This window comes from Bolinopsis microptera, chromosome 3 (assembly GCF_026151205.1).
Source record: "Bolinopsis microptera isolate Bmic1 chromosome 3, MBARI_Bmic_1.0, whole genome shotgun sequence".
Lineage (NCBI taxonomy): Eukaryota > Metazoa > Ctenophora > Tentaculata > Lobata > Bolinopsidae > Bolinopsis > Bolinopsis microptera.
The window spans coordinates 11,637,367-11,662,297 of NC_087074.1; the positions used below are offsets into that span (position 1 = coordinate 11,637,367).

At 40.7% G+C, this 24,931-nt stretch overlaps 2 protein-coding genes across 3 annotated transcripts in view; one reads left to right on the forward strand and one right to left on the reverse strand.

Annotated features, from left to right (window-relative positions):
• Nucleotides 1-530: 530 nt before the first annotated feature.
• Nucleotides 531-16,956, forward strand: LOC134813386 (BTB and MATH domain-containing protein 38-like). The gene is made up of 4 exons (XM_063821122.1): nt 531-691; nt 15,480-15,586; nt 16,345-16,476; nt 16,672-16,956. The coding sequence occupies exons 1-4, from the start codon at nt 601-603 to the stop codon at nt 16,762-16,764; spliced, it is 423 nt and encodes a 140-aa protein (XP_063677192.1). The 5' UTR covers nt 531-600; the 3' UTR covers nt 16,765-16,956.
• Nucleotides 16,957-17,589: 633 nt separating this feature from the next.
• Nucleotides 17,590-24,931, reverse strand: part of LOC134812803 (exportin-4-like) — a 42,358-nt gene continuing 35,016 nt past the window's right edge. Inside the window, exons 20-23 of one of the 2 annotated variants that reach the window (XM_063820372.1) lie at nt 24,741-24,882; nt 24,471-24,576; nt 19,820-19,912; nt 17,590-18,811 (exon numbers count right to left, since the gene is read on the reverse strand). In XM_063820372.1, coding sequence (XP_063676442.1) covers nt 18,620-18,811; nt 19,820-19,912; nt 24,471-24,576; nt 24,741-24,882 — 533 coding nt within the window. In that variant the 3' untranslated portion in view covers nt 17,590-18,619. The remainder of the gene's footprint in view (nt 18,812-19,819; nt 19,913-24,470; nt 24,577-24,740; nt 24,883-24,931) is intronic. The other variant, XM_063820371.1, reaches the window with a different exon arrangement.

Sequence of the window (24,931 nt, forward strand, 5' to 3'; positions counted from 1 at the left end):
TGTCATTTTTGTGAGAGAAAATGGGCAGTTTCGCTTAAATTTCATTTTTGAGGCTAAACAATAAACATGCTCTCCTACACATATAAGCATTATGTCCGCTTCGGAATCGAATGGCTTGAAGATGGCGAAAATATTAGAATGATATTGTTGCAAAAATTGTCTCTCTTAGAAACTAAGTCCCAAATACTAAGTCTATAGAATTGTCCTGACGTCAGAAGATAAAAATAACAGCTCTCTTTTACTATAACCATTGTTTGGACAAACAAAGATATAGTGGCATTGTTGATACTTCCATTACCTGTACCCCAATGTCGGATGTAACCCGAGTAACTATCGGGGTAGTAATATTTAAATTCTGCGATGTCGACGTATTCTCACTACCAGTACTACCTTCGGGGTTATAATTCACACTTTTCCAAATTTGCCCAGCTTGATAAATCACGGCTATACTTGTCGTGGCATTTATGTTAAAAGTCTTAAGAAATTACTGGCCATGATAGTGTTAAAACAAGTTTAACGCTCACAAAATTTATAGGAAATGAAAGTAAAGTGAGGTCTGGTGTGCTGTGTGAGTGAGAATATTCTAGAAACTGGAGTGTTATGTCTACAGATTGGCGGGCGTGGCTCTGGAAGACTCTCGGGGAGCAATTTAATGTTCCGGCTCTCAGTGACTGTGTGCTTCTTGTAGCGGGTAAGTCGCGTGAAGTGTGCCTCTTAATCTTGTGTGAAGTGTGCTTCTAAATCTTATTCTTATGGCCACACTGATTTAAAGTGATAAATTGAATATCTTTGTGGTATTGTATTCCCTTTTCGCGCACACCGGCCACCAATAACATTAATGGCAGTACAACGGTTAATCGTGGATTGTGTGAACATCGACAGATAACCGAATTGGCTGGTTAATATTATGGTCGGTTAATTTAAGGAACAGACACTTAACGCACGGTTAACACAAGAATTTTTTAAAGATTGGGGCGAGCGATTTAGTGGGAGCGCAGTCTCAATATAATTCCTTTTTGGGTCATATGACTCCTTAGGGGTCGTTCACATATTACGTAATCAGCCGAGAGGGATGGGGGTTTCCAAATGCTTACGGTTGATTACGGGAGGGGGGAGGGAATTCGGCCGTTGATAACGTAATCAAAATTTTCTTTTTTACCCTCTAGAATAATAACAATTTGACAATATTTTAATTCAAATTCCACTCAATTTCAATCTGATAGTGATAAAATTTAGAAATTGATCGAATATCCGGCTATGATAGTAAGTAGTTTAGAATTGGTGTATTCTGGGTAAAATTATCTTTATCCCGGTTGTTGCGACAAGTAAAAATGCTCTTATTAGGGAAAGGAGATTACTCGACGTTTCAATGTAACTACATCGTATTCATGATCTAAAAACAAGTGTTAAAAATTCAAAACGTAAAAAACATATATCTGAGGCAAAATTTGTGTACATTAATTTATTTTTAATCAATCAACTTTATCCAAAAATTCGATACAAAAAAGTCATAACAAAATTCATAACAAAATTAGTTTATACGACGACAAACTTTTATAGTAAATACTGTACATTCCTAAAACTACTACTAAATATACTACACATGATACAGAAGCATGGAGTGCTACAACGGTAAACAGGTGCATGATGTGAAGTGTGTAGGTATGTATCTAGTGTGGAGTGAAAATGGCGGGAATCGTACTGACCAATGAGAAGTGTGAAACGTGGGAGCCTAATATGGTTTGATTGATGTTATAAGGGTTAGTGTGTTGAATAGGAGGCGGAAGTGTGCGTGTGTGAGATGTGGTCCCTGTACTCAGAAAGTACACAAAACCTATAAATATCACTAAATATCACTACATATGTGTAGACAATCCCCTGTTTGTAAAGTATAAAATATGTTACACCCTGTTTATTATGTACTTGTTACTAAAAAACGTTTGATGGTTTCTAACTCATCTCTCTTGTTAATTTTAGGTTTGAACTTCAAAATAAGCATTGCTTCTGCAATCTTTCTTCTAGCTGTGTTGCTTTCTGTTTTTAAAATCTCAAATTCTAAATTGGGTTCTGACCCCCTATGTAAAGTGTTATAATGAATAGCAAAAGCTTGACTTGTGTTAGAAGGAGTTAAAGGAAATTTAGCATATCTTAGGTGCTCTCCGAGCCTATCATGTGCCCTCCTGCACGTCTCACCAATATAAATATTATTACAGATTTTACAGGTAATCTTATACACAACGTTCTTCACCTCACAATCTTTATTTTCAGTTATTAATAAAGGACAAATTTTACAGGAGTTAATAATACAGGTTCTCTTATCATACGGTCTGTTATTGCACACAATATTTCTTAGTTTTCTAGCTGGGGAAAATATAACTTTAATAGGTAAATTGTTCTGTTTAATATGATTCCTAATTCTGTTACTGATACTGTCTGAGATAAAATCTAACTTAAGCACTGTTCTGTTATCCTCCCTATTTCTATTACTAATACTACTACGACGTCTGTTGGCATAATTTCTGGGTGTTTGATACCCGTTTCTAGTCATGAGACGGTCTAAAATGCTGTATGAATGTTCTCTCTCCTGAGGTCCTGACGAGATCTTGTCCGCTTCTTTATACAGGTTGATCACGGTGTTCGTCTTCACAGATTCTGGGTGACATGAATTCTTGTGAAGTGTGATGTCTTTTTGCTGTGGCTTACGGTACAAGCGGCTCGTCACAGTTCCATCAGGTTCCACTCTAAGCTCTGTGTTAAGGAATGGGATGAACTCTTGGTCGTTCTCCGGAAACTCTACCTCCCACTTGAGTTTCTTGTCAGGGTCCTGGTCTGCGATACTCTGAACAAGTGCTAGAGCTTCTTCTCTTGTTACAGCTGTGCTGGTGGCGTCGTCAATGTACCGCTTGTAGAAGTCAGATAAGTAGACCGACAAGTAATGTAAGTCAGTGTAAACCGAGCTTCTCTCAAACTTGTACACTCTGATCACTGTGCAAAATGGTCCCGGTCTCAATCCCATGAAAAGGCCATCCTGCTGTATCCACAGAGTCCCATTATACACAAAGTATGAACTAGTCAGGATGTGCAATAGGATCTCGTGAACATCAGTCAGGTTCAGTCCCATGAGATAAAGTTTTTCCCGGTGCTCAGTGGCCAGTTCTATAACGTCATCAATACAACCTTGTACATTTATGTTGGTATAAAGTGCTGAAATGTCCGCCGAGAAGATTTTCCTGCCAGCTAGCTGTTCTTTCGGAATTGCACGAAGAGTTTCAAGATGTTCAAAGAGATTACCAAGGTGACTGGGTATTTCCTTCAGTAATGGTTTGAGGATGGTTGTCACCAGCCAGCTCAATCTCTCTGTGGGTGAGTCAACACAGCTGATAATGGGTCGTACTTTCACCTGTTCCAGAGGGATGGTGTTTCTGAAACATTCTGGAGAATTCTTGTGAGTCTTGATAAGTACATATAAGACTGGAAGAGAAACATGATCCGGAACTCTGATCTGTCTGAAATAATCATCATCGAGCCCTCGCTGTGTCCATACTTTCTTCCACAATTGATTGGAGCTATCTACCAGTTGAGTGGTCATTCTTTTTATGAGTTGTGAATTCTGGATGGAGGTGGGTTCCGTAACTGTCACTGTCTGACCTCGTACCTTCCTAGTTGGGAGTATCTGCAGGTAAACTGCAGTTTCCTCTAGGTGTTTCTCCGTCAGCGTTCTATGAATATCCTTGGTGGTAACTACGAACTCTCCACACTTGTCTGAAACTGAGACATGTATAGTTCTATCCGTTCTTAGTGAATATAAGCCTTGTTTCTGTGAGCGAGTAAGGTTGTCTTTTGACTGATGGTTATTCACTAAGTTCAGGACAAAACGGTTGAAACATGCGAGTTTATCCTCAAGTTCAGGGCAAGCGGGGTCAGGGGTTCGGGTGAAGGGTGTGGGGAAGGGACAAATCCTCTTGATCTTCTTCGAGGTAGGCTCTTCTGCTTCTTCTGCTTCTTCATGATGTTCTGGAGTATTAGTAGGCTGTTCTTCTGAATCCATAGACTGTTCTACTGGTTGTTGTTCAAATGCTTGCTTATGTCTGATCTTAAACACGCATTGTGCAATGTCCATGGAAACTTTATCCTTGAACTCCTGATTAACATGTGGTGTTACTGCAAAATTAGGCCCAAGTGCAAGAACAGATTTCTGGTTATCTGAAACTGAATCACAGTTGAGTGTAGTCACGCGATCTGCTGCAGGTTGAATAACTGTCGGTGGAGTAGGGGGCGGTGGTGGATAATATTTACTGAGTAGCCAAGTAAACTTGTTCTGCAGGTTCATCTTATACTGTTCTTTAATAGAAATCTGGTTTCTTTCTGATATGGCTATAATTCTATGAAAAACGTGTTGTTCAACTGTATTGTATAGAGTGTTCTTGAACTGTGCAATATGAAGTTTACTGTCTGCGATAATCTGATACTGATAAGAAATATGTTGATTTAATGCTACTGTTCTGATTCTGTTCAGATGATGTTGTATATTCCTAGATTGACAGATGGGAAATAATGACTGTTGATGTGAAAAACTGTTCAAAATGAAGACTGGAAAAACTTGTCGTCGTTTACATCGTTTTAAGAAATTTAGTTTCTGTTCTACGATTTTCAACTTTTCTCCAGCTGCAAGAAATGATTTTGCCGTTCCAAAAGTTTCTCGGGACTGAATAAGTTCATGTAAAATCCGGATTGGAGTATTATTTATGAGTCGCATTGTTGTAATGTATTCTGGGTAAAATTATCTTTATCTTTATCCCGGTTGTTGCGACAAGTAAAAATGCTCTTATTAGGGAAAGGAGATTACTCGACGTTTCAATGTAACTACATCGTATTCATGATCTAAAAACAAGTGTTAAAAATTCAAAACGGTACATTGACGACGCCACCAGCACAGCTGTAACAAGAGAAGAAGCTCTAGTACTTGTTCAGAGTATCGCAGACCAGGACCCTGACAAGAAACTCAAGTGGGAGGTAGAGTTTCCGGAGAACGACCAAGAGTTCATCCCATTCCTTAACACAGAGCTTAGAGTGGAACCTGATGGAACTGTGACGAGCCGCTTGTACCGTAAGCCACAGCAAAAAGACATCACACTTCACAAGAATTCATGTCACCCAGAATCTGTGAAGACGAACACCGTGATCAACCTGTATAAAGAAGCGGACAAGATCTCGTCAGGACCTCAGGAGAGAGAACATTCATACAGCATTTTAGACCGTCTCATGACTAGAAACGGGTATCAAACACCCAGAAATTATGCCAACAGACGTCGTAGTAGTATTAGTAATAGAAATAGGGAGGATAACAGAACAGTGCTTAAGTTAGATTTTATCTCAGACAGTATCAGTAACAGAATTAGGAATCATATTAAACAGAACAATTTACCTATTAAAGTTATATTTTCCCCAGCTAGAAAACTAAGAAATATTGTGTGCAATAACAGACCGTATGATAAGAGAACCTGTATTATTAACTCCTGTAAAATTTGTCCTTTATTAATAACTGAAAATAAAGATTGTGAGGTGAAGAACGTTGTGTATAAGATTACCTGTAAAATCTGTAATAATATTTATATTGGTGAGACGTGCAGGAGGACACATGATAGGCTCGGAGAGCACCTAAGATATGCTAAATTTCCTTTAACTCCTTCTAACACAAGTCAAGCTTTTGCTATTCATTATAACACTTTACATAGGGGGTCAGAACCCAATTTAGAATTTGAGATTTTAAAAACAGAAAGCAACACAGCTAGAAGAAAGATTGCAGAAGCAATGCTTATTTTGAAGTTCAAACCTAAAATTAACAAGAGAGATGAGTTAGAAACCATCAAACGTTTTTTAGTAACAAGTACATAATAAACAGGGTGTAACATATTTTATACTTTACAAACAGGGGATTGTCTACACATATGTAGTGATATTTAGTGATATTTATAGGTTTTGTGTACTTTCTGAGTACAGGGACCACATCTCACACACGCACACTTCCGCCTCCTATTCAACACACTAACCCTTATAACATCAATCAAACCATATTAGGCTCCCACGTTTCACACTTCTCATTGGTCAGTACGATTCCCGCCATTTTCACTCCACACTAGATACATACCTACACACTTCACATCATGCACCTGTTTACCGTTGTAGCACTCCATGCTTCTGTATCATGTGTAGTATATTTAGTAGTAGTTTTAGGAATGTACAGTATTTACTATAAAAGTTTGTCGTCGTATAAACTAATTTTGTTATGAATTTTGTTATGACTTTTTTGTATCGAATTTTTGGATAAAGTTGATTGATTAAAAATAAATTAATGTACACAAATTTTGCCTCAGATATATGTTTTTTACGTTTTGAATTTTTAACACTTGTTTTTAGATCATGAATACGATGTAGTTACATTGAAACGTCGAGTAATCTCCTTTCCCTAATAAGAGCATTTTTACTTGTCGCAACAACCGGGATAAAGATAATTTTACCCAGAATACATTGTACAACAATGCGACTCATAAATAATACTCCAATCCGGATTTTACATTTAGAATTGGTGCTTGGCCGGATATCATAACAATGATTTTGGCTCATCATGATAGCATGATCAGGGTAGCATTAAACGTAGAGAAAAGTGTTTTCTAGGAAAAAAGTCAAAGGGGGGGGGGGGGGGGGGGGGGGGGGGTCAGGCCATGATTACGTGTTACTATTATTGCTGCCAGGAGGGGGGGTTGGGTCTTGATTACGGTTGATTACGGTTGATTACGGAAGGGGGGGGGGGAGGGGGGTAAAAATTGCTAAAATATTGATTACGTAATTTGTGAACGACCTCTTAGTCCTTTGTTGTCACACATTCGTCCCTATGAGTATGATTATGGTCACGCCTTAATATAAGTAACTATTGTGTGTTAAGTGTGCCTTAACACTTAACCGTGTGTTATGTGACCATCGACAGATTAGGGGCCATTACTTAGAACGTCCGCCAAAATAGAAGATTTTCGGACCTCCCCATGTCCGGGTGTGTCCGAATTTTCAAAACCACCCCTCTAGTGTAAAATAAGGTTGGCACCAGACCAGTCCTCCCGGGCGTACCAATGGTATACAGTGCCTGCTCACAAATCCTCTCACACTACACACTATACTCTCAGTCGTTCTTAGCGACTGACAACCGCAATAACTCACAATATCTAAGTATTGAACTCTACGTTAATATAACAAATACGATATTCTAGTACCGTACACGGAATTAACAGAAAGGGATACTAAGGTGTTAATATCGAGAATATGAGTCAAATGGGAAATATAAACTCGTTACGAACGCTAGTAGAAACACTAAACTCTTAGAACTTGCACTTACTCTGAATTGACTGAAACACGATCTTCGAGTATCGAAAGCTTACTAATTTACCCCACACGGAAATAGGTGAGGCAACTTTAATTTGAACGGTATAATGTGGTACAATTCGTTCCTACGCTAGTGTTGAACAAGGGAAACAGTTGAATCGATTAATAACGTTCGAAGATGAAATATACGGTTAATTAACAACAATTAACAACTATAAACTGTGGCAATACGGGCCACGCCGGGTTCGTTCCAGATCAGCGGTTAACACTTTTATTGAAAGTTAAACACGTCACCTAAAAAGCTTTTCCAGAACTAATCCTAACGTGTCCAGAAATGCGTTATCGACACGCGCCACGTGATACCACGTGGTCACTTAACTACCTAAATCTACACTCATTACTAACGGTCATATTAATCACTAAATTACAATCTACACAACTGCTAAAACTACTCTAAAACTGCTGCAAACAGCCTACATATTACACTATATCCCCCGGGAAAATTTAATCGATTTCGTCAATATCTCCAAGAGGTATTGACAAATTCGACTAAATCCCCCAAATTAAAAAAAATCCCCCAAATTAAAAAAATCCTACAACTCCCTCTTAAACAACACCCTAAAAATAAAAATACCAACAAAATCCCCGTGATGCAACTCACGCGAAAAAACTACCCTTTAAAAAATTTACACGTGCTACAAAAATGTAAAATTTAAAAAAAGTACGTGTACCATCACGTACCAAATCTGAATAATTAAAACTACACGTGAAATCTCACGTGACACAATACAAATTAATTATAAAAACTAACGTGATACACTTCACGTTACAAACTTCAACTACTTCAAAATATTTACAAAACTTGCTACCCTACTAACTGTCCTTCTCCTAAACCGTCCCTCCTACTTCCCTTACTTCTTCTGCTGTTCTGTCGAAGTCGTAGCACCGTCCACCATCCACCGTCTCTGTCCACACCACCAGTTGTTGAACACGTCCTCCACAACCATACTCCTAATCCAGGTATCGTACATCTAGGCACGAACCTACACTTACACCATTATTTCCGTACACCTAGTTACGAACATAACTTACACAATTATTTCCGTACACCTAGTTACGAACATAACTTGCATAATTATCTCCGTACACCTAGTTACGAACATAACTTACACCATTATTTCCGTACACCTAGTTACGAACATAACTTACACAATTATCTCCGTACACCTAGTTACGAACATAACTTACACAATTATTTCCGTACACCTAGTTACGAACATAACTTACACAATTATCTCCGTACACCTAGTTACGAACATAACTTCACCTAAGTCACTGCAGACCGTCATATTTATAGATATGAAGTCCAATCATCTAGATTAAGACCTTATCGGCACACGAATATCAAAAGTCAACTAAAGGCAAATCTAGGCATCAGGAGCGATGCTCTACCGGATTAAAATGTGACTCAACCTCTACACTCTACTCTACTCCACGGTTCAACAACTAACTTCGACTCTTGCAAACTCTCCACTCTCCAGGGTAGCAAGCCCTTCAAAATAAAACCCAGACATCACTAACAATATCAACTGATATCAAGGACACCAGGCATACCCTAAGCACGGCGGGAGATAAGAAATGCAACGATGACCACCTTCCACAGGTTCCAGGTAGTCTGCAAAACATGACAAGAATCGTCGTATCTGCCCGAGCAACAGGCAGTTCACTGGCATCCCGTGACCAGCAATTCTCTAAATCCAAGTACACCGTCCTTTATCACCATTCAACACAACACTATAATTCTCGATACCGGTCTGTAGTAATCCGGCTTCTTTAATTCTGCTCTATTTCTAAGAGAACGTCCTCCACTGACTACAGGCGTACTCTGTTCCTCAGGTGAGTAAGCTAGTGTACTGTTACTCTCCCCCAGTATGACAGGACTCAAACTATCTTCCATCCGTGATGTAGATTCCTCAACCCCTCTGCTCCACCCGGGTGTATAGAAAGATCCAAAACTTGATCCCGTCTCCTGGATCGGTGATGAAATGTGAATCGGAGTGTTAACCCTATCTGGTGTCTGAGGGTCATGTTGGATTGAAATGTCCTGACTTTCCGTTCTGAAAGGAAGTGTATATTCCGGTGATAGAGGTACGTCAGGAATATCAATATTCTGACTAGACAAGGTACTCTCTCGAACCACAGAACTCCCTCTCTCCACATGCTGAGGCATCCACTCCTCATCACTACTGCTATCACTATCCCCACCGTCCCTTCTCACCGTGTCTCTCATTATCTCATTCTTCCAGCCATGTGCTCCATCACCGATTACTATCTCGCTCCCACTACTACACACTTTGTTGTTCTCTCCCATACCGCACATGACGTTATCTACGTCACTAATCACACCAAAACTATTCTCAGAGGATTCACTAAAGGAATAAGCGTTGTGATCACGTGTAACATTACTAGAGGATTCACTAACGGCTGAAGCGTTGTGATCACGTGTAACATTACTGAAGGATTCACTAACGGCTGAAGCGTTGTGATCACGTGTAACATTAATGAAGGATTCACTAACGGCTGAAGCGTTGTGATCACGTGTAACATTACTGAAGGATTCACTAACGGCTGAAGCGTTGTGATCACGTATAACATTACTGAAGGATTCACTAACGGATGAAGCGTTATAATCACATTCTACGTTACTAATACTATCTAACTCACTAATGGCTGAAGCGTTGTGACTCGGAATGGTATTGACACCCGCAGACCTGGTAAACTCCTCTCCTCCCGATCTCTCATCTAGAATGACCTCTGTCTGGCACGATGCTTCCGCAAAACTCCTTCTGAATGGAACTCTGCTTCGTCTGTCCTCCTCAGCATTAGACTTTGTCGCCTTTATCATGTTCAGCCCGTGACTCTCCAACAACTCATTCTGAGTCCATCTTTCACCACAGAACTTTTCTGCCTGACCCCTGTTCTCCTGAGCTTGTCTATCAATCGCAGTCCCTCTAACACCGATATCTTGACCTCTGATCCTCTGCACGCCGTGTATAAATTTCTTGCCGCCTACAGGTTTCAATAGTGCGACGATCTTGTTTTTGCGGATCGTTATTGGCTCATCAGTAGAGTTAACACACTTTATCGGGACCAATCTTTTATCAGAGTGCACAACTGCATGAGCGAATGAAATGCCCATGTCCCCAATACCTTGCTTGTACTGTGGCTTAATCACACCTTTAAAATTCACTCCTTTCGCCTGTAACTTTCCCCTGATGTACTGCACCGTGTTAGGAGGAATAATTGTGACCTTGCTACATCTAACTTTTATCTGCTGCTTGACATTCTCCGGCTTCTCCGTGAATGGTACACTATCTCCATTAGTCAGCACCAGTCTGCACTTACTGTAGTCCAGAGTTACCCTATTTGACCTCAAGAAATCATCTCCAATCAGGAATTCTGTGTCTAACAGATCAGTTACCACGAAGGTGTGTACAAATCTATTGCCAGCAACTACCACCTGTAGTTCTAACTCTCCCCTGATTTGTATCTTGTCTTGAGAAAATGACTTCAATGTCATGTCACATGGTCGGATCCCGCTCTCTAGACTCAGTCCTCTCACAAAACCCGTGGACACAATACTCACAGCCGACCCGCTGTCAACAAAAAGGTAGGCTGCCACTCCTCTGCAACTCCCAGCCACCAAGATGTGTTTCCAGTTCACCGCATTCACCTCCTTCTGCTTCCCAGATGATTTTAATTGCGACTGATGGGAAATGAATTTTGTCCAGTCGCACGCCCGTTTAAATGGTCTCTCTGCATTCCATGCTGTTCATTCACTGTGGGTCTGTACTGCCCTCCTTGTTCTCCAGATTGCCCTCTGTTGACGTTACAGAATCTCTGAATGTGTCCCTCACCGTGACAATTATAACAAATCAATGGCCTGCGACTCTCTCCTCTACTCGCACCTCCACTCGCCCCTCTACTCGCACCTCTACTCGCACCTCTGCTACTCCGCTCAACCGGACTCACTCTACTCCTACAAACACTGGCAACATGCCCTTTACCTCCACACAGCTGGCACACAATATTGCTCCAACACGAGTCAGCCTTGTGACCCTTCTTCCCACACATCTGACAGTCATTCTCATCCTCTTCTTTCTCACCTTGCCTGCCAACACCATAAGTAGGTGCCCGGAATTCCAGTGTATTTATTGGATCACTGTCAAGCTCTCCCTCTACTGCCTTGGATATGTGTTCCTCCTGTACAGCTAAACGGATCACACTATCAAAATCTTCTGTCTCCGTGTTCATCTGAAGGAGCCGTCTTTTAATAGCAGGGTCTCTCACGCCCTGTATCAACACAGTGATACCTGCACTCTCTCTCTCCACAGCTCTCGGGTATATCTTCTCAGCAGTGTCCTGTATTCTCTCTGCGAACTGCTCCACGCTCTCTAACGCTTCCTGTCTCATCTTGTGAAACGTTGTTCTCATAATTCTCGCATCAGTAGCGGGACATAGCTCTCGTTTCACCGCACTGATCAGCATTTTCACGTCACCTCTCTCCTCACTCAACAGCCGAATGTTCTTGACTTTCTTGAACTTTGCATCGTCTTCTATCTGATTTGCAAGCCTCAAGTCTAGATTGTCCTTTACTCCGCATAACAGGACCCATTGCTCGAATCTCTGTAAGAATGTACAAAAGTCATCATTTTTCCTATACCTAGGCGCCTTACACTTCATCGTGTATACTCCCTTATCTCTCTCTGTATTTCCGGGTTGCAAATCATCACTCTCAGTAGTTCTCGCTCTTTCTTGAAATAAGTTGCTCGTGTTCTCCAACTTTACTTCTTGATCCCTCATCAATCCCTCTCGCTCAAGTTCTGCGTCCTGTCTCCACTTGATCATATCTCTCTCCAACTCTCTCACTCTGCTCAAACACTCCTCTCTCTTCTCGCTCAAATCAAACAACTCCACTTTTCTCTCTTTTATCTCCGTCTCTTTATCACTTGTGTCCCAAGACTTCATTTCCAATCTCACCTCCACAATCTGATCCACAATCCGTTTTTCCTCCTCTACTAGTTCCTTCATCTCCTGCTCCATGTTTGTGAGTCCAGACATAGTACCACTTTCCTAGGTTCTCCAGATAGTGTAAAATAAGGTAGGCACCAGACCAGTCCTCCCGGGCGTACCAATGGTATACAGTGCCTGCTCACAAATCCTCTCACACTACACACTATACTCTCAGTCGTTCTTAGCGACTGACAACCGCAATAACTCACAATATCTAAGTATTGAACTCTACGTTAATATAACAAATACGATATTCTAGTACCGTACACGGAATTAACAGAAAGGGATACTAAGGTGTTAATATCGAGAATATGAGTCAAATGGGAAATATAAACTCGTTACGAACGCTAGTAGAAACACTAAACTCTTAGAACTTGCACTTACTCTGAATTGACTGAAACACGATCTTCGAGTATCGAAAGCTTACTAATTTACCCCACACGGAAATAGGTGAGGCAACTTTAATTTGAACGGTATAATGTGGTACAATTCGTTCCTACGCTAGTGTTGAACAAGGGAAACAGTTGAATCGATTAATAACGTTCGAAGATGAAATATACGGTTAATTAACAACAATTAACAACTATAAACTGTGGCAATACGGGCCACGCCGGGTTCGTTCCAGATCAGCGGTTAACACTTTTATTGAAAGTTAAACACGTCACCTAAAAAGCTTTTCCAGAACTAATCCTAACGTGTCCAGAAATGCGTTATCGACACGCGCCACGTGATACCACGTGGTCACTTAACTACCTAAATCTACACTCATTACTAACGGTCATATTAATCACTAAATTACAATCTACACAACTGCTAAAACTACTCTAAAACTGCTGCAAACAGCCTACATATTACACTACCTCCCCGGATTTCCAGCTACTCTTAATGTTTTAAATAAAATGTGTAGTTACTCAAAATAGACAATAATGCATTGTCATACGTTGTATGATCCGCTGCGCACGAGTGCGCGGCTCCCCCTGTATCGTAGAAACAACTATTTTGTATTTGTATCACGTCGTGACCCCCATTGTCGTTTCACTTTCACTATAGAGTTTCTAGTTCTACGATATAATACAGGGGAGCCGCGCACTCGTGCGCGGCGGGTCATACAACGTATGACAATAAACTATAGTAAAACGACGATGGGTGTCACGACGTGATACAAATAATGCATTAAGTGTCAAACAAGTTTAGCACAGTTACATTTGGAGGACTTCGACGCGCCGCGCAAACTTGTATCACGTTGCGACCCCCACGGTCGTTTCACTATGTGACGATACGAGGGGAGCCGCGCACTTCGTGCGCGGTGGGTCATACAACGTATGACAAGCGCAAACTAGCATTCTTGCTTCGCATCGACGATCGGACGATCTGGGAGGGTTGACAACGTCAATCAAAGTTACATTTAAGTACTCGTTCAAAATACAGGGATCTAAGCTTACAGAGTGTTGAGTAATTAGTGTCAAAGAGTTGAAATAAATGAGACTTTCTCGATAATTCTGCCAAAATTTCCGGACGTCCGGATTTTCAGAAACTTAACGGGTGATACTCGTAAAATATTTACTGGGCGGCGCTCAGCCTGTCATTCCGCCGAATCTTTATTCGGCGGAATCTTTATGTTTATGAACATAATACTCAAATAGCCTAGGGTCCCCAGGTAAGTAAAATATTTGTTTCAAATATTACTGACGAGTCCGACTTGGCGCGCGTCATGGTAGGTTGTAAACCTACAATCAGATTTGATCCTATTTGATACGTATGAAATATGTCTATAACTTGCATAATCATTAAATTTAATCCTGCACACTGCACTGTGCACTTACTTTTTAAGTTGACGTGTACTGACCAAAATTGAACGGGTATGGGGGAGTCGTTTAAGGTCAAAAAGCTACTGATCACGCTATTGTGCTAATTTCACGAAGAAATTTACCTGGGGACCTCAGCACTCAGGCTATCATGTTCATAAACCGAATTAATAGAGATTAGTATAGGCGGAATGACAGGCTGAGCGCGGCCCAGTAAGAAGAAATTAGACAGTTGCGTCTTTGACATTTGAGCATACCATGATGTAATATTCTCTTTCAAAAGTATTCCAAGTGATTTTTATAAGTGCTTATCTTCAAAGTTACAAGATTCAAACACAATATGGAAACACAACGCTTATAAAGTTAATATAAGATGACGATTAATCATGTCACTCGATCTACATTACCTGGCCGGGCCGGGACCCCAAGCTATACAATGTTTTAATTGACGATGTCAATTCATGGCAGCTCGGCGCGGCACAGTAGCGCATTTCGCCGATCTAACCGATGTCGCTGTGAGAAGCCTCATTGAGTGCGCGGCGCGGCACAGTAACGCATCGCGCTACAATACAATGTTCATAAACATATGAACAATAAATAGAGATAAGGCGGAATGACAGGCTGAGCGCCGCCCAGTAAAATCTACACCATACATTTGATATTAACGGGTGATACTCGTCGACGAGTCCAACTCGGCGGGCGTCCTGGTTGGTTATCAGTTATAAACCTACAAACTCGATACGACTGTCACGTGACTTTTTAAACACCAAACACACGTTCTCTAGCTGCAGCCTGCAGCCCTGAATGACTATTCAAAATTTTGTCATACGTTGTTGCATGTTGGTTGTATAGTATGACCCGCCTTACTGGGCCGCGCTCAGCCTGTTATTCCGCCTAATCTCTATTCGGTTTATGAACATGATAGCCTGAGGTACCCGGCCAGGTAAGACCCGCCGCGCACGAGTGCGCGGCCCTCTGTATCGTAGAAACGATACAGATTACAGGGGTATTTTAGTGAAACGACAATGGGGGGTCACGACTTGACGGATCATGTTACTCGTCTAAATTTCTTCGAAGTAGCGCGCGCCGGGCCAGACCATTAACAATCAACAATGATCAAGGTTGGTCTCAACTTTTAGAAAAATCTCGAAAATCGATCACTGTAGTGTGATTTAACATGCTCGCTTAATCATAATGTGTGCTGACTTTTGCTTTTATTCAACAAAGGAAAAAAAGAAGAGAAGAAAGAAAAAGTGTATGTGCACAAGCTCGTCCTATCTCTACATAGTCCTATTCTTGGTAGGCAACTCTTCAGTGCCCATGGAGCTAAACAGGTCAGTTATTCAGTCATTGTTTGGCCTTGGGGACTTCGGGTTACATTTTTATAAACAAGATTTAAAACATTGATCAGCGTCTGAGCGAAGTGAAGGCGGAAAGGTTTGCGCCGTCCAATATGTTGCTACACGTTGTATGTACCTCGCGCGCGCGAAACGTGGTATGCAACGTGTATCAACCAATATGAATAATTTAGTCGGAATCCTTCATGACCATGTATGCAATTATTAAATTTTACTTGCACATTGTAGGATTTGGAGTGTGTACCTGCTCACTGTTTAATTTGTAATTGTAAATACAAAGACTAAGTCTTATCCGGACCCTAAAATATAATGAAAACCACATGTGTACAAATTGAAATACAACAATAAATACTCTTAAAATAACAAATTGAGTTAAATTACTGGGCCGCGCTCAGCCTGTCATTCCGCCAAATCTTTATTCCGCCAAATGTTTATGAACATAATAGCCTGGGGTCCCCAGTTAAGAGTTAAAATGTATTAATCCTTAACATTCTTACCTGGGGACCCCTTGTATCACGTCGTGACCCCCACGGTCGTTTCACTTTATCGTCCTGACGATACAGGGGGGGCCGCGCACTCGTGCGCGGCGGGTCATACAACGTATGACAAGGGACCCCCAGGCTATTATGTTCATAAATAGAGATTCGGCGGAATGACAGGCTGAGCGCCGCCCAGTAACAACACTTAAGTCTTCCTTGAGTTATTTTCAACAATTGAAGTTGTTAAATGTTCAGGAGTTGGACCTGAGCGAAACTGAACGTGATATAGACACCTTCACGGAGTTCATGCAGTGTCTCTACGATAACGGGGCCTCCATTACCAACGATAATGTTGACACTATGCTAGGGCTATCCCGCAAGTACCAGGTAGTGGTACTGCAGTGGTTACTGAAGTTAACTAGAATTAAAGCTACACTAACTTATGGTGGTTTTACATTCAGTTACTTAATTGTTTCAATATATCCGATTTCAAGTGTTCTAAATTGCCAGTCTTAAACTTCAATTGTGGTTGCATGGTAGTTTGAATTTGGTTGTTTAACATGTAATTACAAATTATTTTAGGTACGGTGGCTTCAAATGAGGTGTCTGAACCACATAGCTAGACATTTCTCAAACGATGACGCACTTTACATGGTTATATCTGAGGGCTACTGAAGAGTGAAAACCAGAATCATGAGAAATATGTGGAACTTATTCTGTATTCAGATGATTATTGCGTATTACTTTAATTTCTCGTTAATGTTTGATCGCTGATTTTGACATTCCATGAAGTCAGCAGTGGACAAAATAAAAATTCCAATTTAAAGTTCGAACCAGAATTTTGTACAAGTTTTGTTACTTTACATATACTTGAACAGTCATAAAAATCTGCCGCTGAAATCCTGGGACAATTAATGAAGAGAACGTTTTCGAAATGGTGAAACAGTGGCTTGAATGTGGAACAGAAATATTAACAACCACTCCATTTCCTGGACAGAAACAATTCATAATGACAGTTGACACAAGTATAACTATTAGGGGGGGAGCCAAGTGGATATTTGTAGATATTTGTAGATTAATGTAGAATGGATAATCCACGAAAAAAGTGGATGACATTCTACAAATTTATACATTTATCTCCAAAAATCCAGTAGAATTTCTGGGCACATATTTGAGATTACATTTTTTGTAGATAAATGTAGATATTTGTAGATTATTGTCAATGGATAATTCACGAAAATTCTACAAATTCTACAAATTTATACATTTATCTCCAAAAATTCAGTAGAATTTCTGGGCACATATTTGAGATATACATTTTTTGTAGATAAATGTAGATATTTGTAGATTATTGTAATGGATAATTCACATAAAAAGTGGATGACATTATCCAAATATCTACAAATATCCACTTGGCCCCCCCCCCACTATTAGCTGCTTTAACTAGGTCTAGGAGTAGGAGACTCTTTTTTCTGGATAAAATTATAGATATTTTATCTTTCGAGTCTAAAAAATATCATGTGTAAATTTATTCCTACCAAAAAATACCTCTTTCACGAAACAACAAGTCCATAAATACTAAATCACTCGCCAAGATGTTTTTGTAAAATTTAACATAAAATATTTTGGTAAAGAAACATCAAAATCTGAGAGGCTATAACGGATAAATCACTGTTTTCGAGTTTAAACCTACAGAATATTACAATAAACTGGTCTTGCAGCATGTAAGCCAACTTTTACTTAGCGTCCTACCTTACAACAATGCCTGGGACAAAATGCACATTTAGTCGCTAATTTTATGGCTTGGTATGAAGTTAAGGTAAGTAAAATGGGGCAATGTAAGGGTGAATTATCAGGACATAGGTTGAGGTGTTGCGAAAATGTTTTCATAATTTACCTCTCAGGCGAGTAATTCGGTATAATCGCGACAAGTCGGTTTTGATGACCTGGTAAAATCAAATAAATTACTAAAAATCCAGTTAAAAATAAATATCGGCACCATTGCTGGTTGCTGTGTTATTAAATGAGCGTTTCAGCTCTTCATCATAACTCCACAAGATAAAGAAGGTAAGTTAACAAATAAAAACTCAGTGCAGAAAGCAGTCACAATAATTTACCTGGCAGTTTTCATATTTGGAGAAAATGGGGCAAAATAACGTAACATCACCTACTAATCAGTACCGTGGTTCAATATAACGTAATATTTAATATTTTAAATCATTAAGAAACGTGCCATATTATCACGTAGAGGGTCGGGTCGTTCGTAATATAATGGCTTTTTTAAACAATCAGCAGGAAATATTGGGTAATGGGGGTTGAAACTCAGTTCGCCTGAATACCTCTTCTGGTGGGATACTCTGAGGTTCAACATTACCAAATCGCCAGTGCTAATAGTAAGTGCTTACCATGAGTAAGAAGCTGCTTCATTGCCTCCTCAAACAGCAATATCGCAAAATACTGACCGTTAACTCGCAACATAGCTATTAAATACATTACGAACGACCCGCCAAAAAAGGTAAATTCCCTAGTATCATCTACATATCCCATAAACGTTAACAGCAAAGTTCTCAAATATCTTAGAGAACTTGCCCTTATCTCTGCGGGTCAGGGTAGTGGAGGGGGTGGCGGGGATCAGGGCTGAGAAGGCTGTTCTCAGACATTCCTGAGATGCAGGGTCCTCTTGTTGGACCACTATTTCGTTCACAACGGTCAGGTACTCTCCCTGAACAGAGGGGTTTAAATCATGTGTCATCGCAATATTGAATACCTTACTCGGGATTATTATGACCGGGATAAAGTGGTGGGTTTAGGGTAATTTCGCCATATTTTTCCCGAACCACATTTTCACCGGTCGTTAATAAACCCGCCTACTCAGCTTTTAGGGTTCCCAAGGGGTATGGGTGCTCATATTTTAATCGTTGTCTTATATTCACTAAAGAAGACTATTGGGACACTTGTTGTAGGTTTTTCGACTTCATTTGGCTAAAATTGCAATAAATTCACCTTTTTGCCCAATTCTTGTCATATACCCCCATATATCCTTATTGTCAAATTTGATTTAAATAGGCCAATTTTTAATTTCTTAGGTATTGACTATCTCTACATAATGAAATAGGACTCAAAGTAAAAGTAACAGTTAAATTAAAACTTGAATTAATTAAAACTGATGAAAGGGATGATCCAGATGAAGATAACGAAGATGATTACAACTTATTGGAAGACTAAACAGCTCTCCCTTTATCTTAATATCGATCTGGTTGTTACGCTTCAAATGTTAAAAATTATTTTCCATCTAGTTTGATTAACCACGAGTCATTATTTCTGTCTACTTTCAACAATTATTGATAATTCGACTTGTTTCACAAGTTTTAGCAATGCGAAAATTTCTAAACTTGCTTATCTCTAATAAGGAAATCTACATCTGAGACAAAATTTTTGAATCTAAAATTGAAAGGTTGGACACCGGTAAAATGGCGACCGGGAAAATGTGGTAGGTTTTGAGCAATTTCGCCATATTTTCCCCGAACCATATTTTAACCGGTCGTTAATAAAATTAAACCCGTCGTAATAATCCCGAGTAAGGTAATGTGTGATAATTCAATAATTCATTATCTTTAACCCCGTGTGGATTCGTTCCAATCACGCGATTTAGATTTATACGAGAATCGCAATTTAGATTGATATATGAATCTAAGTTATATTTCTAAGATTTTAGATTAAGGTTACCGACCCTGCACTTGCAGATGAAAGAGAATACCATATCAGCGGCGGTGTCATACAACTCTGCTGATAACTCCTGTCCGGATATCAACAATAACGTGTGCTGAAAGAGTGAGATTTAATGGAGACTTTTATATTTGTAGAACCTTCTAGAAAAACTCTGATAATTCTTTAACCTGGTGGTTACTGAGCATAATTAGCACCCTTATCAGAATGAGAAGTCCTCCTTAGAACTTATATGACTCAGCGATCAGATCACTTTCACTTGTAATGAGTCGGTAGCATCTAGATTTGCTTAAAAATTTCAGATATGATTCAATAGTTGTTTACCAACACCTAAATCTTAGCTTGGAGAGTCTCCTTTTTTGCCGGTACAGGTTCTCTTTTAGCTATTTAGAAAAACAATTTTCTCATGATGACTGATGAGTTATCAGTATTTAATCTCTGTATATATATTTGAAGACCGCCCCACGAAAAACCTCACCGAACCTCCACGCGGTGTGGGGTGGTTGGCTCGAACGGGAGGTGCATGGGTGTTTCTAACCTATGCAAAGGAAGGGACTAGCCATCTCTACAACAAGGAAAGGCTCTAATAGCCTCTACTAGCCTTAGAACCGCAGCATAACCGCTTTTCCCACAGGCAAATAACACCTTCCGCAGGAAACTAACACGCTCACAGGCCCCCACATGACGTGTAACCCCAGGATTTGGTTTTGGATCGGACACTGAAAACAACAATAGAGGAGCGGTCTACACGATCACAGGCTACCATGTCTCGTGTAACCCCAGGATTTAGCACGCTCACAGACTACCACGTCTCGTGTAACCCTAGGATTTGGTTTTTGACAACGATAGAGGAGCGGTCTACACGCTCACAGGCTACCATGTCTCGTGTAACCCCAGGATTTTACACGTTCACAGGCTACCACGCCTCGTGTACTATAGGATTTTGTTTTGGATCGGACAGACACAGACTACCACGTCTCGTGTAACCCCAGGATTTAACACGCTCACAGGCTACCAAGTCTCGTGTAACCTTAGGATTTTACACGCTCACAGGCTTCCACGTCTCGTGTAACCCTAGGACTCTAACACTTAACAGACTCTAACACGCTCACAGGCTTCCACGTCTCGTGTACCCTAGGATTTGGTTTTGGATCGGACACTCAAAACAACGATAGAGGAGCGGACTACACGCTCACAGGCTACCATGCCTCGTGTAACCCCAGGATTTTACACGCTCACAGGCTACCAAGTCTCGTGTAACCTTAGGATTTAACACGCTCACAGGCTACCACGTCTCGTGTAACCCTAGGACTCTAACACTTAACAGACTCTAACACGCTCACAGGCTTCCACGTCTGGTGTACCCTAGGATTTGGTTTTGGATCGGACACTCAAAACAACGATAGAGGAGCGGTCTACACGCTCACAGGCTACCATGTCTCGTGTAACCCCAGGATTAAGCACCCTCACAGACTACCACGTCTTGTGTAACCCTAGGACTCTAACACTTAACAGACTCTAACACGCTCACAGGCTTCCACGTCTCGCGTACCCTAGGATTTGGTTTTTGGATCGGACACTCAAAACACCGACAGAGGAGTGGTCTACAGTGACGTTACAGGAACATTGCATACTCCTACGAGTTGCATGTAGCAGGCCATGACCGTCCCTGGAAGTCCCTGTCTCCTCATCGTTAACCCGTAAGGGGTTGCACCAGGGGCGGTGGTAACAGAACTTCAAGACTCTCGGAGTCTGTTGTCGATATCTATGTATAATATATTTATGGTATATAACTTGGGAGTCTCTCTCTCTAGCAGCAGGAGTTGGAGAATGGGGACGCGTTGTGAAAGCCACCGCAAGGAAGGCTTACAGTCGACGCCGACCAATCAAAAGAAGATATTTGAAGACCTGATGAACTGCACCATAATATTATATATGATAGCCTTCTCCATTTTATCAGACCTTGAAAAGTACAAATTGAATTAAGGCTCTTCATCCGATTGCAAAGTAATTCACAGAAATCGGTCATTTCAGTTTACTCTTCTTTTATGTTGTACCAAGGGCACACTCAATCTCCCAAATGAAGTCAGTTCGGTGCATCATGCCCCTTACTACCATCCTGGTCTTGGTCCTCCTCCCCTTTTCAACTATCACTCACAGCACACCGGCTCACAATCCTAGTATGTCTACCAATATTCTGGAGATCTTCCAACAGCTGAAGGAGGAATCAGCAGATATCCGAGACGAGGCATATCAAGTAAGAGAGGAAGGGTACGCCGCGATGAGTAAGGCGTACGAAGTAAGAGACGCAGCGTACGAGATAAAAGACTCGACATACGAGGCCAGGAGTGGACTGGAGGCTCTACTTGTGGAGGCGTTCGCTCTTCTGAAGAGTCAGACGTCTGCTACGGGTCTTTATATTCACGATATCAAGAACACGTTGGCTGCTGTAGCAAGCAAGATGGATGGTTTGGAGGCTAAGATAGATGGAATCGAGAGTAAACTTGAGGGGACAACTAACAAGCTAGAGGAAGAGACGCTCAAGATAACAGCAAAACTTGACGAGAAAATGGCTCAGCTCGAAGAAAAGGTGAGTGCCATGGGAGGAGAAATAAGGGAGGTGAAAAGGTCTTTAGACGAAACAAAGGTTGATATCAGTGAGAGGGTTGAAACCTCTATATCCCTGAGCACCTCGGTAAGGGACCGACAACAAGTGTGGATGTCTGAGGTTCGTCTCATTTCACTCTACAAAACAGTCGACCAAAACAATGGTCACCCAGGTTATCCTAATCCAATAGTGACGGATGGAAAATTTGTGATAAATAACGTTGGTGAACATATAAACACTCACAGCCATACCCTTTCAAAGGAAACAAACAATAAACTTTGGATAAACCTCGGCGGGTATTTTAAGATTCACCGGGTCTACATCTGGAACTATCGTGGGTGTTGTCACGAACAGTTGGTAGGAACCCACATCTACGCTGATGAAGAGCTGATAGGAACGGTGGTACAAAACTCAAACTATCACGACTTCCTGATCCCTGAGAAGGACCCTACATACGGTTCTACTGTCACTCTACACCAACCCCTCCCAAGAAACATTCACGTGTTGGAGGGGGGGGGGGGGGGATAACGTATTTTTTTGTTTTTTTCAAAAATTTACTTTTACCTGAACAAAAAAAACAAAAAATTCATTTTGAGCTATTCCGATTTTGAGCTATATTTTTATCATTTTATTGGTTTTTTCCTTTTTTTTCCTTTTTTTGTTTTTGTTTTTTTTTTCCAAAAAACTACTTTTACCTAAACAAAAAAAACAAAAAATACGTTATCCCCCCCCCCCTAACTTCATTAACTTATTTTTATATTTTTATATTTTTGTAAAATAGCACAAGTGCCACGAAGCACTCGATGAGTCCTCTCAAGCTTGTTATTTAACATGTTTACCATACATTCTACCAAGATGATATAAGTATAAATTGGGCACTGTATTGCTGCATGTCACAATCTTCTCAACAAGCCAGATGTCACCATTGCTTCTCGTAGTAAAACTTAAAACTACCTGCTCTAAATTATAGGAGACTGTAACTGCGCCAATACCTGTAACTACATCTAGCCTCCTTTGAAACACTTACAACGATACAAAATGAGAGAGAACAATAACGCTAATCGTAAAAACGTTGCCCTAAAATGCGCCACTTAAACAACTATATATTAACAGTCACAATCAGAGTTTCAGGAATATCAGTTTTAAAGATGCTGCTCTTAGCAACGCTAGCTTGTTTCCTAAAGATGGTGACTCCCACCTCACCTCCCACCTCTCATCCCTCTTATCTCACTCCCGTACAGGAGATATCCTGGTCAGACCGAATACCTGACATAACTAAAACATTCGAGTGTGAAGATATCCTAACCTGCCTGCCTCCCTCCTTCACTCCCCACTGTGCTGTGCACCCTCATAAACCAGTACAAGTAGGTAAAGTCTTCACTCTGGGGTGCTTACCGGGCTTTTGTGCAGACGGAGGAGAGGTGGTTGTCACGTGTACAACACAGATATCCAGGTACGGGTACACGGATAACGAGGAGCTGGTGACGTGCAGAAAGGAGGAGCCTGGAGCAGTACTGGGATCTGAGGTGTCATGTCTTCATGACAAGCATGTAAAGCTAGGGTTTAAACTCAGCTCGACTCTCATAAAATGGGCAAGAGAGAAGGTGTCAACAGGAGCAGACCCGGACACCGTTCCAGCCTCCCCTCTCTCAGCATCCACCCAACCAGCCCCAGACATGAAGCTGCCAAGGAGTTACCGGAGGTTCACAGCAGTGGTGGATTGTAACGTGTGCCTGGACCAGATATGTGGCAAGATGTTCCAGCAGCACGGAAAGAGGATAATTGATATCAGTGGTTCCACTCACATAGCTGTGGGGTGTGCGGTTAACGCGCGCACACATGTTGGTGTCTGTGAGTATGCTTATGCGTGAGGAAGCAGAAACTTGGGCTTGAATCACAGAGTCTTGGAGAATTGGTACTAGTATTCAGTTCATGTTAAATTCCATTTTGTTTAAATTGCATCACAGTGTTTTTATTTCAAAGTAAACTTGGAAAACTGTCTAAAATTTCAAAATAAACATAAAAAGATATGATAACTTGGACTAACCTTTATAATCTGACCGATTTTCTTCTGGAATGGGGGATTGTTAGCTGAGTTAACAGATAGAGCGGACACAGCGTTGAAAATGTAGAAAGTAATATCGTCATTGTAACTGAAATTGGAAATAAGTTGAATTTAAAAAATATATATCAAATCCTGAGACTTATTGCTAACAGGGCGGATAATTTTACATTTTCTGTTATTCCTACGTGAGTGACCACATTAAAATCATGTCACCCGACAGATTTTTTCAATCAATGTTAAAGTAAAGCTAACTTGTTAAGTCCGACTTTGAGCATCAAGACGATCTGATCCACAACACTCTCGGGGAGACTCACTACTTTCTCTGGGTACACCTCACATATAAAAGTTATCAGCTTGAAAAACTCGTTTGATAACTTCGGGAACTTTAACAGCTCTGAGAATTTATGACTGATAAATATCGACAGGTTGATAAACAGGAAGCA

Bases quoted from the DNA above. Each gene is read 5' to 3' on its own strand.
- LOC134813386 (XM_063821122.1), top strand. From the start codon at position 601: ATGTCTACAGATTGGCGGGCGTGGCTCTGGAAGACTCTCGGGGAGCAA. The intron at 692-15,479 runs GTAAGTCGCGTG...TATTCAACAAAG, and splicing joins CTGTGTGCTTCTTGTAGCGG to GAAAAAAAGAAGAGAAGAAA. The intron at 16,477-16,671 runs GTAGTGGTACTG...AAATTATTTTAG, and splicing joins GGCTATCCCGCAAGTACCAG to GTACGGTGGCTTCAAATGAG.